Consider the following 13552-nt stretch of genomic DNA (forward strand, 5'->3'; position numbering starts at 1 on the left):
AGGAGGCTAAAGCAGGAGGATCACAAGTTCAAGGCCAGCTGGGCAACTTAGGGAGACCCTCTCTCAAAATAAAAAATATAAAAGGACTGGGGATGTAGCTCAGTGGCAGCAAACAAAAGCCCTGAGTTATATCCCCAGCACCACAAGAAATACTAATAATTTCAGTCCAATGTAGAATTCAGAATTGTGCTGCTCCAGTATGGAGGGGTCAGAAGTCATGTGTGACTCAATGCTAGAAAATGCTTTTCATTCCTAGCTGGCTGTTGGCCAGCAGGTGGCTCTGGGGTACAACATCATTTGATCTTCCCTCAGCATCCGTTAATGCAGGATGTTCGATGTCCCTGCACCTCATTCACACTGAGCTCAGGTCAGAGCCGTGCTTAGTGGCCATCCCCACTCAGAATTCTTCCTGCTGGGAGAGTCACAGCTCTGCCCGGAAACAGGCCGGAGTCTATTACATAACTACAGAGAGACCAACAGAGCCTGAACTACCGCAGCACAGTGAAATCCTCAAGTGGGAGACAGACCCGTAGGACCTGCTGACTCACTCTCTGGTTTCCAGGTTCACACTGACAGACACCTTAGTTACTGAGACACACACAGGAAGAAGCAGCCTACTGTCAGACTGGCAAAGGAGGAAAACCGTGACACCCAGGTGCGTGCTGCTCAAGAAGGACAGGTTTCTGCTGCCTGTGGCATAACAACGCACAGGGTGATACACAACATGTCTTCTAAAGGCCAAGCTCTTGGAGATCTGCATGCCACCAACTGTCCCACTGCAGGGACTCATCCTAAGGAACCAAGGACCATGCTACAAAAGGCTATGACAATGACATCTAAAATCCAGGGAGGGGACAGAAGAGGAGGAGGAAGAAAAACACCCAGCAATGGGCTTGTAAAGTACAAGGTAGCCATGTAATGGCATATTAAAAAGCTACTAAAATAATATGAATAAAAGTTCATTCACAGAGAAGACACAATTGATGGCTTGGTGGCAACAGTAAGAATACTCACCTGAGGGGAGCCCAGGCTGCTGGTCTGCACAGCCACAGGAAGCATGTGAACACAGTCACACCCCACAACACCATGGTCTCAGGTAGGACCAAGTTCTGCAATGATGATGTCTTGTCACCCAAGGAAGACAAAGCACACCCCAAGAAGCCCTTTCCAGAACCAATAACTGCCTGCTGGGCACTGGCCTGGCACCCTGTCTGGCTCTCTGCCACATTACCTCCTTCCCATTTTATCTGAATTTCTACCTAATTGCCTCTAAGAGATGGATGGAAACATATTAGCCTTACAAGGTCTCCATGAACACAAGGGAGATCTGCCACCTAAGGTCAATACAGTTAGCTCAGGACACAGGGCAGAGGCCAGAGATAGAGGAAGCCATCTCAATCGCCAAGGCTGGTGCCACCCTCTACCTTTGTCCCAGGATCTGGGAGTAAACAAAAGAGCAGGACCTCTCAGTCCCAGCACAGAAGGCTTAGCATGTAGGGTCTCAGTTCATCTCCCGAGTGCCTGAGGTCCCAAGTCACCCCTGTGGGGAACTGTCCACCCCATCACAGTGGCAGCCTCAATACCTGATGGTTACCCACATCCCTCTTCTCAGCCATCCAAAAGCATGGTTCTAGGCACAACTATCAAGCCAGGAAGAAGAGGTGCTTGCCAACTCCATTCAAAGTTAACACCTGGGCTAAGGGGCTGTATTAGCTTTTTCACTGCTGTGACTAAATGACCCAACCAGCACAACTTTAGAGGAGGAAAGGTTTATTTGAGGTTTCCGAGGTCTTAGTCCATAGAAGGCGGCTCCTTCTTTGGGGCTCCAGGTGAGGCAGAGGGAAGCAGCTCACATCATCAAGAAGCAGAGAGAAAGAGAGACTCCACTCTCCAGATACAAAATACATACCCGAAAGCCACGCCCCAATTCCAATTTCCTCCAGTCACACCTTACCACTTCAATTAATCCCATCAGGGATTAATTCACTGATTGGGTTAAGACTCTTACCCAAACATTTCTCCTCTGAACCTTCCTGCATTGTCTCACATGTGAGCTTTTGGGGGACACCTCACAACCAAACCATAATAGGAGCCATATCACATGTCCCACGTGAAACCAGAGTATGGAAGAACAGCATACAGAAAGCAGAAATAAATCGATCCTCAAAAAACATTCCAAACAGGCAGGGACAGCTCTGGGGCCTCATCTCCCCTCCCTGAGACACTGCTACAAGGGCAACATGGCACTCATGCTATGAAGCACCAGGCACTTCTACAGGGTGCCCTGAGACTCGCCTCTCCTCCCAGGGCAGCTGTATTAACTCTCAGAGGAACTTAGGAGCCCTGCAGACCACCTGCCCATGGCACAAGCAGCTTCCTGAGACACAGACGCCATCCCAAACTGATCCAAAAGAAAACCCACATTCACACCCACAAACAGACGTGGTGTTGTGCTACATGCAGATGGGGTTCCCCCTTCCTCATGGATCTCTGGGTAGCTATGGTCTTGTGGCTACTGGTAAAAGTAGAAAGTGTTTCATGGCTGAAAGGAGGATGCCGGCAAGTGCCCTTCCCCTTAGTAGTCCATTCTGTTTCATGGAGTGTAATGAAGAGGCTGGAACAGCAAAAGTGTTAAAGCTTTAATTCCAAATCACTTCTCATGCCCGTTTCATCTGACAGTGGCTTTGAAAGCAAAAGGCAATCTTTATCATTTGAGCTTTTTAAAGTAAATTGATGTGATTATGTCCAACATAACCAAATGCCTCTAAAAGCCAATTTTCAAAGTGACATCAGTCCCCAAAATAAGAAACCCTTCCTTCTGGCTACTAATAAATTATTAAAACACATCTGCACAGAATGACAAGACTGAGGTTTGATAATCAATGGTGAACAGGCTGGCTCCAGGCTCTCCCCACAGATCTGCCTGCCAGGCATGGCAGTCCATCGGGACACCCAGGCCTCTCACCGTGGTCACTGCAACTTCTCCTTATGGCTCTGTTCAAGGCGGGAGCCCGGTCATATACAGAGCTACACCTGCCTGATGTAAGCACAAACCAGACAGCCCACGACCCATGGAGGCAACCCCATCTTCTCTATCACTGACTGGTCTGGGGTAGGCATGCAGCCCAGTTATGGCCAGTGAGGAGCATCTTCTGGACAGCAGTCCTAGAAAGGCTTCCTTATTCCAGGAAGACCCAAGAAAGAGGCCACTTTTCTGGACATGACACCCAAATCTGAAGAGGAACCTCGAAGCCAAAAGAGAAACCAGCCTGAGCGGCCAGCCGGCAAACAAACAGACCATAAAAAACAGCCCAGAACATATTCTGGCCTTCATCTCAGTTCCTGGCAAAGTTCTAAAACTCTTGGGATCTCCTGGGTGATGGGAGTCTTCTATTGATAAGGAGCTGGGTTTATGCTAATGAGGTGACAAGGACAGGCCCCTGCATACCTAGAATGGGGCTGATCACAGAACGACCAGCGAACAGAGCTGAGAACTCTGAGAACTCTCAGCCCCACTCACCAGCCTGGGGAGGGGGACTGAAGACTGCGTTGTGGAAAGAAGGTACTCAGAGGAGGTGCGGCTGGTAAAGGCAGGGAAGCTCAGCCCTGACCTATGCACCTCCTGTCTGGCTTTCCTGAGTCGGATCAGGAACAATAAATGAGGCACTTTCCTGAGCTCTAGCAAGCCACTAGAATAAGTTCTACTCCATGTATGTACCATTTGTCAAAATACATTCTGCTGTCATGTATATCTAAAAAGAACAAAGAAAAAAACTGAGGAAGGGGCCAGGGGCCCCTGAATTTATGGTTGGACACAGTAGATAACCTGGGGACTGGGTAAGAGGACTGGCCTCTGTATAAAACTGCAAACTCCAGGTCGTATTGGAACTGAGCTGAATCATAAGACCCTGAGGTGGTGTCAGAGCTGGAGAGTAGAAAAGAACACATATTTGGTATCAGAAGGAAAAACCCAACACCAGGCCCTGGGTGAAGTCCTGGAGCCACCCACCCCTGGGCTTCTTGTTGGGCCAGGAAAGAACGTTTTCACAGCTCAAGCCAGTTGGCTGAGAATTTTGTCATTTACAAACAGAGGCCTCAGATGGTTGGCAAACTCTCTGTAGATGTTCTAGAGAACACAAGTCCACACACATTTGCACCCCAGGGGCCAGGTTTCTACACCGTGACGAGGTCATTCGGAGCCCACAAACTGCTAGAAAGATGAGAACAGTCCTGAGCTAAGCAGGGATCCCCAAGTCAAAGATGAGCCACCAGGGAACCAGAGGTGCCTACTGTCAGAACTGTCACAGTATCCCACACTGAGTCACACCACCACACAGTGGAAACTTGGAGCCTCAAACCCCCACCATCTCAGGCCAAGGCAGACCCAACAGTAAACCACAGTCACTCCCAAATGCCACATCACACGTGTGGTTTGAGGTTATTCCCCAGGGCTTTTCAATGCAGCAGTGTTAGGGGCAAAGTCTAGCAGAAGGTCCTCGGGTCACAAATACACTGTCCTCAGAAGGGACTGAGGTAGTTGTCAAGACCCCTGGCAAGTTCTCATGAGGGTCATCATAGAAGAAGCACACTCCAGTGCTCTTCCTGGCTTCCTGTGTGGCAATGTGTTCTCCCTCACACACACACACACACCCCTACCACCCATGAGGTGCTCAACACAACCAAGATGATGTCACACCAGGTCTTTTAATTTTCAAAACTGTAAGCACACCTCTTTCTTTAAAAAGTACCCACCCTCAGGTAAGTTGCCACAGCAATGAAAATGGACTACTATACTGAGTGAGACAGGAGAATACCCATCAGCCTAATTCCAAGTGCCCAGAGCACATGCATCCCCACAGACACCTGGTCTACCTGCTGGCAATGGCATTGTTCTTCTCCTTCAGGGCAAGCTCTCGCTGTTGCAGCTCAACAACAAATCTGGAGAGGTCCTCTGGAGTCCTGAAGGATAAAAAAAACATACTCAGTTCCACCTGTTCCCAAAAGTGGGCCTAATTCCACATCTGGTATAGAGGTTCAAAACCATGCCAACTACTGGCGATTCAGAGACCAGGACAAGTTCATCATGTGGCCCATATGCAGACAACATTCACCACAACAAGTCCAGTCAAAGCCCCCAACACAGCCACGCAACAGTAGCAGGCTATCTTCATAAGCCTTAACTTTATTCCACCTATAAAAACAGGGTGTCACACAATGGTGTCACCATGCCAAGGATGTTCACAAAGCGCCACTCAGTGCCTGGCATGGAACTGACGCACAGCAGGATTTAACGCCTGTCTTTGCTTTTCCTCCAAAACAGCTGCACATACACAGAGTTGAGTTGTAACAGCATAGCCCCACACCCATGCTGCTGTGAAATTCTCAGAACTATTCCAGATTGACTGTCCCAGTCAGTGCGCAGCAGCCCTGTTCTTCATGTCTCCATATTTCAATGAAGAAAGGGAGGACTAAAGAGGCCAGATGGCCATGCACAGTCCAGTCAGCCCAGGAGCTCAGGTGGTCTCAACATGGGCCACATCTTCTGACTAGTCCCATAGCAGAACACAGACCAGAATTTCATGGGAGATTTATAAGTAGCATGAACATTCCCAGACACACATGTGGGGTGCTCAGCAAGCACTCCCAACATGGCATGATCAGGCGGCAAGCAAGCCAGAGGCACGGAACACATCCTGCTTTCCTCTCCGCCTATTACAGCAAGCAGAGCAGGGCTATGGGGCCATGTGGTGTAAGCGAACCCATCACCCTGTCCCCACCAGGAATGCTTGACTAAGTGCATGAGAAAAGCTCCTGCAGGAGCCACAGAGGCCATGACTCTAGCTACAGCAAGGCAGCCATCTGCAAGGTAGGAAGGGCCCTCACCAAGGCGGCACACTGGCCTCCAGAACAACAAGGAATAAACTCCTACTCCAAAGCCCCATGTGTGAATTTGTCACAGCAGCCCAACAACATTGAGAGGCTGCTCTGGTAGAAGGGCCACACAAGTGGGCCAGTAACAGACACTCGGGAAATGGCTGAGGCCCAGTATAACTCCAAACTAGGTATTCGACCCACAAGCACAACTTCATATTTCTAAGTACACAGAAAATAAGTACAATGTATGGACTTAAATTCATGGAGAGAGCTTCACCCCAAATTTACCTGGAGTTCACCTCCATGTCAAGCAGGGCTTAGTGCTGGAGATGGAGGTGTCTTTAACTTCACGTGCCTCTGTAGACTTCTTACAGTGAAAATTCATGTACTATATGTATGAGTATAAACAAAAATAAAAGAAAGGGCCAGAGTTATGGCTAGAGGTAGAGCACTCACCTGGCACACATGAGGCCCTAGGTTCACTCCTCAGCACCACATAAAAGTAAAATAAAGGTATTGTGGTATCCACCTACAACTAAAATATTAAAAAAAAAAAAAAAGGATGAGCCACAAAAGCCACAGTAAGCTCATGAGGTGGTGAGAAAAGAGGCCAGAAGCACCCAGCCTGGGGAGCCTGGACGAGACAGGGTGCCAACCACACACTGTTCAGCCCAGCACAAGCCCAGACAGGGATGCAGGGCAAAGGGCATTCAGAAAAGGAGGGAGACAAACCACAAGAAGCCCTGGGATTCAGGAGCAGGCTCAGTGCTGCGGGAAGAGAGCACAGAGCTCGGCCTCCTGCCACCTGTACTGGCTCCACATAAGGAGGCGAGCCGCGAGAGCTGCTGCAGATCATGGAGGATTTCTGCACAGTCACAGCCGTCGGTGCATCTCAAACCGAAGACCAGAAGCCCACACACCTCCAACTGGCAGGAAGAGTGTTTATTTTCCGGAAGCCTCCTGACCTGTGTGTAGTTAAAGCTACTCAGAGATGCTTACCCAGGGCGCTCCGGGGATTAGCTAAGTGCTTGGAACTAGAAGAAGTCATGCCAAGTGCCATTATGGCCTAAAAATAACACCGACAGTCCATTCTGAAACTCGTACTTCACAACTACAAAGTGGGAGGCATTTGGGGCCTCGGGAGCCTCCGACACAGAGATGACAGGAAAGTGACAGTTCCAACTGCAGCCCAGGCTGTGACACCTGCTGCGGAAAACTCTGGCTTCAGCTGCGAAGCCTTTCACATCCTAACGGGGGCTTTCAGGGAAAAAGTCTTTTTGTTCCATCTGCAGCTGAATTTTGACGCAAACTCAGCTGTGTGCAGAATAGACGAGGGCTGGGGGATCGTGCCCACTGATCTACCCCTGAAGCAAAGGCAGTTGCAGCCGCAGCTATTTTGGGGTCCTACAGCAGATGCCACAGCACTTACAGAAGCCTAAGTGCCAGTTTCACCAAGTCTGAAAGACACCAGATCCAGAGGATGCTGGAGTCTAAAGTGGATCAAACAGTAACAGCCACAAAACCAAATGAGAAACCTTTAGCTTTCTCCCAAGGTGGTGTTATTATTACATTTTCCCCTCCAAAAGAATAGGAACCCACAGGGCATAACCACCATACTGCTGGGGCTGGACTTCAGCCAGGGCCAAACCCGAAGGGAGGGAGCCCAACACAAGCAAGATGGGCTTTTTGTTTTTGCAAAGAGTATGCCTAAACAGGAATGGAAAATATTAGACGGCAAATACTTATGCTAAAAAACAAAGGAATGGCAAGTGCTGAGGGCTGCAAACCTGAGGGAGGTTGGGGCTTTTTTCAATAATATAACACAACTGCTTGGGAAAAGGGACGCAGGTCACCCTGGACTGACATTGATGTGGCTGGGTATGAGGTGCCCAGGACAGGGGAGAGGCAGCGACTGCTCTCCTGGACAGGAGGATCTAAATAACTCCAAGCAGTGCAGCCACTTCACCCTGGGCCAGCTCTGGCAAGGCCACCTGCAGGGGCCGTGACCACTGCCCACAGGCCTAAGGCCACCGAGTAGGAGGTCACAATCTGGTCCTGAGGTAACAGCCACCCAGGCTTCAGGAGACTCACAGAGGGCATTAGCCCACCTCACCATCTGAGTGCAGAGTTGCACTGTTTAACACCCAGGCCTTGGTAGACAATGCCACTGACAAATCTTCCACAGCATCCTTTCCCTCCAGCACAGAGTCACTCCTGCCCTGTGGACAGTTCAGGGTTGGCTGCTGTCTCAGGCACAGTGGCCTGCCATGCCTCCCCTCCAGGCCCATTCACAGACCAGAGGTCCCAGGAACAAAGGCCAGGAAGCCCTTCACCCCATGGCAATGCTCCCCCACAGTACAAAGCACTTCCAGGTGGATACAAAGTCACATCAATTAACTAAGAAGGAGATAACAAGGAGGCTGGCTTCTCAGATTTGCTGCCAACAGCATAGTCACACTTGGTCTCAGGTCCCTCAGGTTCCTTTTCCAGAACACTCATACCCACATACCTGGCTCCTTCATCCACCTCCAGGTCACAGGACACCAAGTCTCCAGCTGGGCCTCCCGACCATCCCATCTGAAACCGTGGACCACACTTCTCCCTGCATCCCTCCCCTGCCAGCCCACCACCCTCAGATACTCACTCCACCTGTCAGGTTATCGTCTTTCTCCCTCAATTACATTGAAAGTTCCCTAAAGGAAGGGGCATTTTACATTTTGCTCTGTTTTTTTCACTGGTACAATTATAGGCTTCCAGAAATGTATGTGAAATGAAGGAAAAACCATGACCCCTTTCCAGAGCAATACCATGCAGCTGAACTCTGAAAAGTCTGAACTCAGATCGCTGGACTCCAAGTCCAGGGTTACTGATTAAATAAACTTCAGCCATCCATACAATGGCATCTGTGTGAAATCAAAAGGACACAAAATCTTTCTAAAATATTAAAATGAAAGCTCTCAAAAAACGCACTGCTAAATAAAAACATGAAAAACAATGTAAGTGTTCTATGCTGCCATTTGTATAAAAGAAAAAATATGCATGATTGTATGGCTTATACAAGCATTAAAAATGCCTCAAGGATGAAGAAGAAATAACACTAGCTTCCAGAGGAAGAGGACAAGAACTGGCTGAGAGATTTACCTCTGGACACCTTTAAAATGTGTAAAATATTTTGTGCCAAGGAAACATAAAAGCTATTCAATAAATAATTTCTCAGAGCTCAGCACTGTAACCTTGTACTGCAGAATCTAATACTATATGAAAATTTTGTAAAAAGAAAACAAATTATTCCCACAGCAAATTAATGCATACAAACCTATAACTGTTTACAACAATCATATCATTTCTAAAAGATGTTCAGCTATGTATGGATAATACCACTAATAATTTGCATTATAAATGGGGCAATGATGTATTGGTGAAAGACCTCCTACCTAAAACAATCAAGACTGGCAACTGATCCCAAAAGGTGTTTAAGGGGAATCGAATGATATATATGTATTTCAAACATCTTAAAACATAAAACCACAATTATTCCCTAAGCTGCAAATGTCTTCTTCAAATACAGGTTCACTACAGCTCTTCTTATATTTTTGCATAAACCACACCCACAACACCTAACTCATGACTTTCAGGTTTGTTTCTTTGTAGTGGACACCTACGGTCTTCCTTGAGTTTACATCTTTTCCTCTTAATCTTTCATAGTCTGATTCAACAGCAATTTTTCAAGAATTAAACTTTCCAAAGGACCCAACTTTGTATTCAAAAAAATACTACTTCCTTTACACTTTTCATCAGCCTCCCGAGATCTGAAGTATGTGATAACAGCAATGGCCACCCCCAAACTGGCCAGTGAGGTTGTGGGTGGGGGCCGCACTGTTCTTGCCCCTAGCTTGAGAGTGGGCACATAGATGGCTACCTGAAACATTTAAAGACATGCTTTTCCACATGGAATACACTTCAACCTTTTATTTATTTTTTTTTTATGTTCCACTTTTTTTTATTTTTTTTTTATTGTAAACAAATGGGATACATGTTGTTTCTCTGTTTGTACATGGCGTAAAGGCATACCATTTGTGTAATCACTTCAACCTTTTAAAAAAATAAGAATGGCTCCCCTGTATGAGAGTCACAGTGCTGCAGGATCAATCAGAACTTTCCAGAGTTGAGACCAGAGTGTACTGGTCAGGCCCATGTGTCAGGCAAAGGCATAGGACCTCCCAGAGCTGCTGCCCAGGCACATCCGCCCCATACTGCAATATCCATATAGAGAACAACACATGCACAAGCTGCATTCATTTTCAAAGTTGACTCCACAAACCTCAAAAGCATTTAAAAAAAAAAAAAAAGAGCTGCAGAGCTAATATCTTAGATTTGGAAATCAGGCCAGTGCTCAAATTTTGACTCCACTGGTTATCAACTACATGGCTCCAATCAATCAGCAGACCTCTCCAAGTCTCAACCCCTCCTTGGGAAAATGGAAGTCAAGAGATAGAGCCAGGTTCAGCAGCAAGACTGTGCCTTGGAGTCAGTCAGGCCCGAGTTCAGATCCCAGCCCAGCCTCAGCTTCCTAGTCTGTGAACTAGGATTCCATCTCCCAACCTGCCCACCACATTAGGGACATCCAAACCCCAAGGAGCCTTTGTGATGATTCCTGTGTCTCTAGAAAGTGTCCAACATCAACCCCACAAACCTCTACCAGTTGCTTGGGTATTGATGGATTACAGGCCTATCGATCCTAGTAATACAAAAAGGAGAGGGTAAATCTGTTAAATGGCAGTACCAGAGTCTAAAACCACACAGAGAAGCAGGAAGGACAGGTGGACTGTAGGCAAGATGCAAAACCCCTGGAGTGAGGGAAACAAACAAAGCAAACATCAACTCTTGGGATATAATGGGAAGGGCAATGCTGGTTCACGAGCAGCACCTGTGGACAGACTTGGGCATTCTGCATCTGAGGCGATCTCACTCAAATCCAGCAAGCACTGCCATTTGGTGGTCTAGTCCCAAGCCCCGCAGAACCCTCTGGCACGACACACAGTGGCAGCCCAGCCCTGGAGACTTCCTATCTGTTGGGGTAGGCAGGCAATCACTGACCAACCTAACATGCACTACATTTCTGAGTCCAGCACAGCAAGGAAGCACAGCGGAGTGGGATGAAAAGTGCACTCCTCACAGGAGGTCAGGAACCATGTCTGAAAAGGTGACACCCACCACACAGTGAGCTACACAGAAGTGAGCAGTGCAAGCTTAGGGGAAAGAATTTACAGAAGCGCCAGGTCAAGTGAAATTGAGTTGTAGCTGCAAGGTGACAGAGAATTCCTCACAAAGAACTTCCTGGAGAGAGAACATGTGTTGTCTCAAGGGGACCTTCCAGCACTCCACAGGACTCACAGAGCCACGCCCACACCTGTGTGGCTCTCAGTATGCAAATGCACAGCGCCCACACTGGCAGGCTCAGGGAATGCTAGATGCAGGTCTGAGCCCAGTCACCTGCTGGTTGAGAAACCAACAACCCAGATGGCTCAGGAAAGACACTGCCTGGAAAAGCCATGAGAGCCCTGCCACCGTTGTGTCCGCCTCCTTCCTTCTCCATCACCTGGATGCCGCCTCTGTGGAGCTGGAAGAACCAGACCATGAGCAGCAGGCGGCAACACAGGGTCGGCACATGACCTTGGGAAAAGCAAATTCTGCAATGAACCCACGCCACTAGCCTTGGCACAAAATCACAAACGTGTGGATTTCAGCTCTGCAGGATGGAACAGGATGGAGATAAGAGCTCTGTGAGGTGGCAAACTCCCAACCCTGAGGAGCCTCCGCAGTCTAGGGCTGGCTGCTGGAGGCGGGACAAGACAGAGTGCCTCTGGGGACCACAGGGAGGCGCACAGTGACAGGGCCAAGAAGGAAGGGGTATCCTGCTTTTCTGCCTTGACTCAGCTGTGGTTTCGCAGCTCTTCTGCCAGAGACTGGCCTCCCACCCCCTGCGTCGTGAGGTCCAGCTCTCATCAGCCGTCCAAAGCCAGCAACGCGGCTTAACTGCTTCAGGCAAACGAGCCTCGTGGGTCCCCAGACACATGTAAATAAAATGAAGAAATTTCAAATTTACAGTTGCTGCCTTCGAATTCTTTCTCCCGGCTCAGGAAGGATTAAAAGGACTTCAAAGCAGCCTGGGTCCCAATTAAGCCAGTGTGACCACCGCAGGGATGCTGGAACACTCCTCTGATTAACAAGAGGCGTGCTTTGAACTGTTCGTGCTAAAAAAAGCTCTTAGAACCTCTCAAACAAATGCTGTAATTTCTCTCCCACTTCCCTCACTCTGGAAAAGTTGATCCTCTGAATGCTTTAAACATTCAGAAAGCAGCTGGATAACAGCCCCAAACACAATTTCAGCAAGGACCTCAGAACAGGAGCAGGGACAGAGGCCTTGGGCAACTGCACACAAAAGCTGGGCTCCCAGGACAGCACTGGTGGCCGGAGGCTACACAGTGCCATCGCACTGCTCTGCGCTGGGAGAAAGGTCTGAGCAAAACACCGAATTCTCACTTCGCCTCAGCCTGGGTGACCCCAGTGACACAGACCTCACAGAGGATCCCCAGGGAAGAACACCCTAACGGCAAGCATAACCTGGCCCTGGAGAACATCCCTGACACCCACCCAAATAGTGCCTCACGAAGCACCTGTACAGAAATGGCCAGAGCTGCTGGAGATTGGGGTCAGCAGAACAGGCGGAACCCACCAGGGGCAAGGCAAGCACAGTTCACCAGGATGAAGTACCTGGGAGAGCCACATGAGCCCAGAACAGGAGGCCGCCCACTGTGGACAGCAGTATCCAAGGTGAGACAAGACGTCCCATACAGTGGTGACTCACTCTGGGCAACACACCTGTGGTTAGAGGTGGGCGTGAGAGCTGGTCGGGGACACCAATCACACTGCGACTTCAGAGATCCCAACTCACCATTCCCAACGGTCCCACTCTCCACCATGCCTTTAATATTAAGCATTAGAAAAGGCCTCCTGTAATATATGCAGCCCACCTGTTCTACCTACGAGGATTTCTTTCAGGGAGAGGCAAGAAATCGTAGGGAGAACAGTGAGTTAAAAATCAAGTCAATCTGGCTGCTGGGGAAACAATCAAAGCAACGCGAGCGAACAAAGGATGTTACCAGATACAGAAACTCAGAGAGAAGCCATCATTAGTGAGATGCTCTCTTTGAACTCGCTGAGTAATAAAGGGAAAGAACAAGTCTCAGAACTATGGAAAAGCAAAAGCCACATACAGGCAGACCTGAACTGTGGTTGCAAGCTGGCCCTGAGCTTGCTGTTTGGCCCTGGGCTACTTACTTAACCTTTCTGAACTTTGGTTTATGCATCTTTAAGTAAGAGTAATGAACTAGGATGCCACATCCTGATTTGTGATTCTCTCCAAATACAAAAGTTGCCTATGAGTCCGTTCCCTCCGATTATGTGAATGATATGAGAGAACAAGACTCCAGGCAGAGGGTGTAGCGAGGGCAAAGTCTCAAGGCAGAGCCACATAAGGGGGACCCTGGGAAGGTGGAGACAGCAGGCCTGGGGCAGGAAGAGGCAGAGGACACAGGGTGCATGGTGGGGCAGGGCTATAGTGAAAATTCCAGACTTGATTCTAAATGGATTGATGGCTTAGGCAGGAAGAATGCTG

The 13552-nt window shown here is 48.6% G+C and overlaps 1 protein-coding gene across 1 annotated transcript in view; it reads right to left on the reverse strand.

The window, feature by feature from the left end:
* The window catches only part of MAD1L1 (mitotic arrest deficient 1 like 1), a gene marked incomplete at its 5' end in the record, with an annotated part of 369275 nt that overhangs the window by 303519 nt on the left and 52204 nt on the right, over nt 1–13552 (reverse strand). The window contains one exon of the mRNA XM_079120677.1: nt 4873–4959. Within this exon, the coding sequence (XP_078976803.1) occupies nt 4873–4959 (87 nt within the window). The remainder of the gene's footprint in view (nt 1–4872; nt 4960–13552) is intronic.

The sequence above is a fragment of the Sciurus vulgaris genome, assembly GCF_902686455.1.
Source record: "Sciurus vulgaris genome assembly, chromosome: 18".
Taxonomy (NCBI): Eukaryota; Metazoa; Chordata; class Mammalia; order Rodentia; family Sciuridae; genus Sciurus; species Sciurus vulgaris.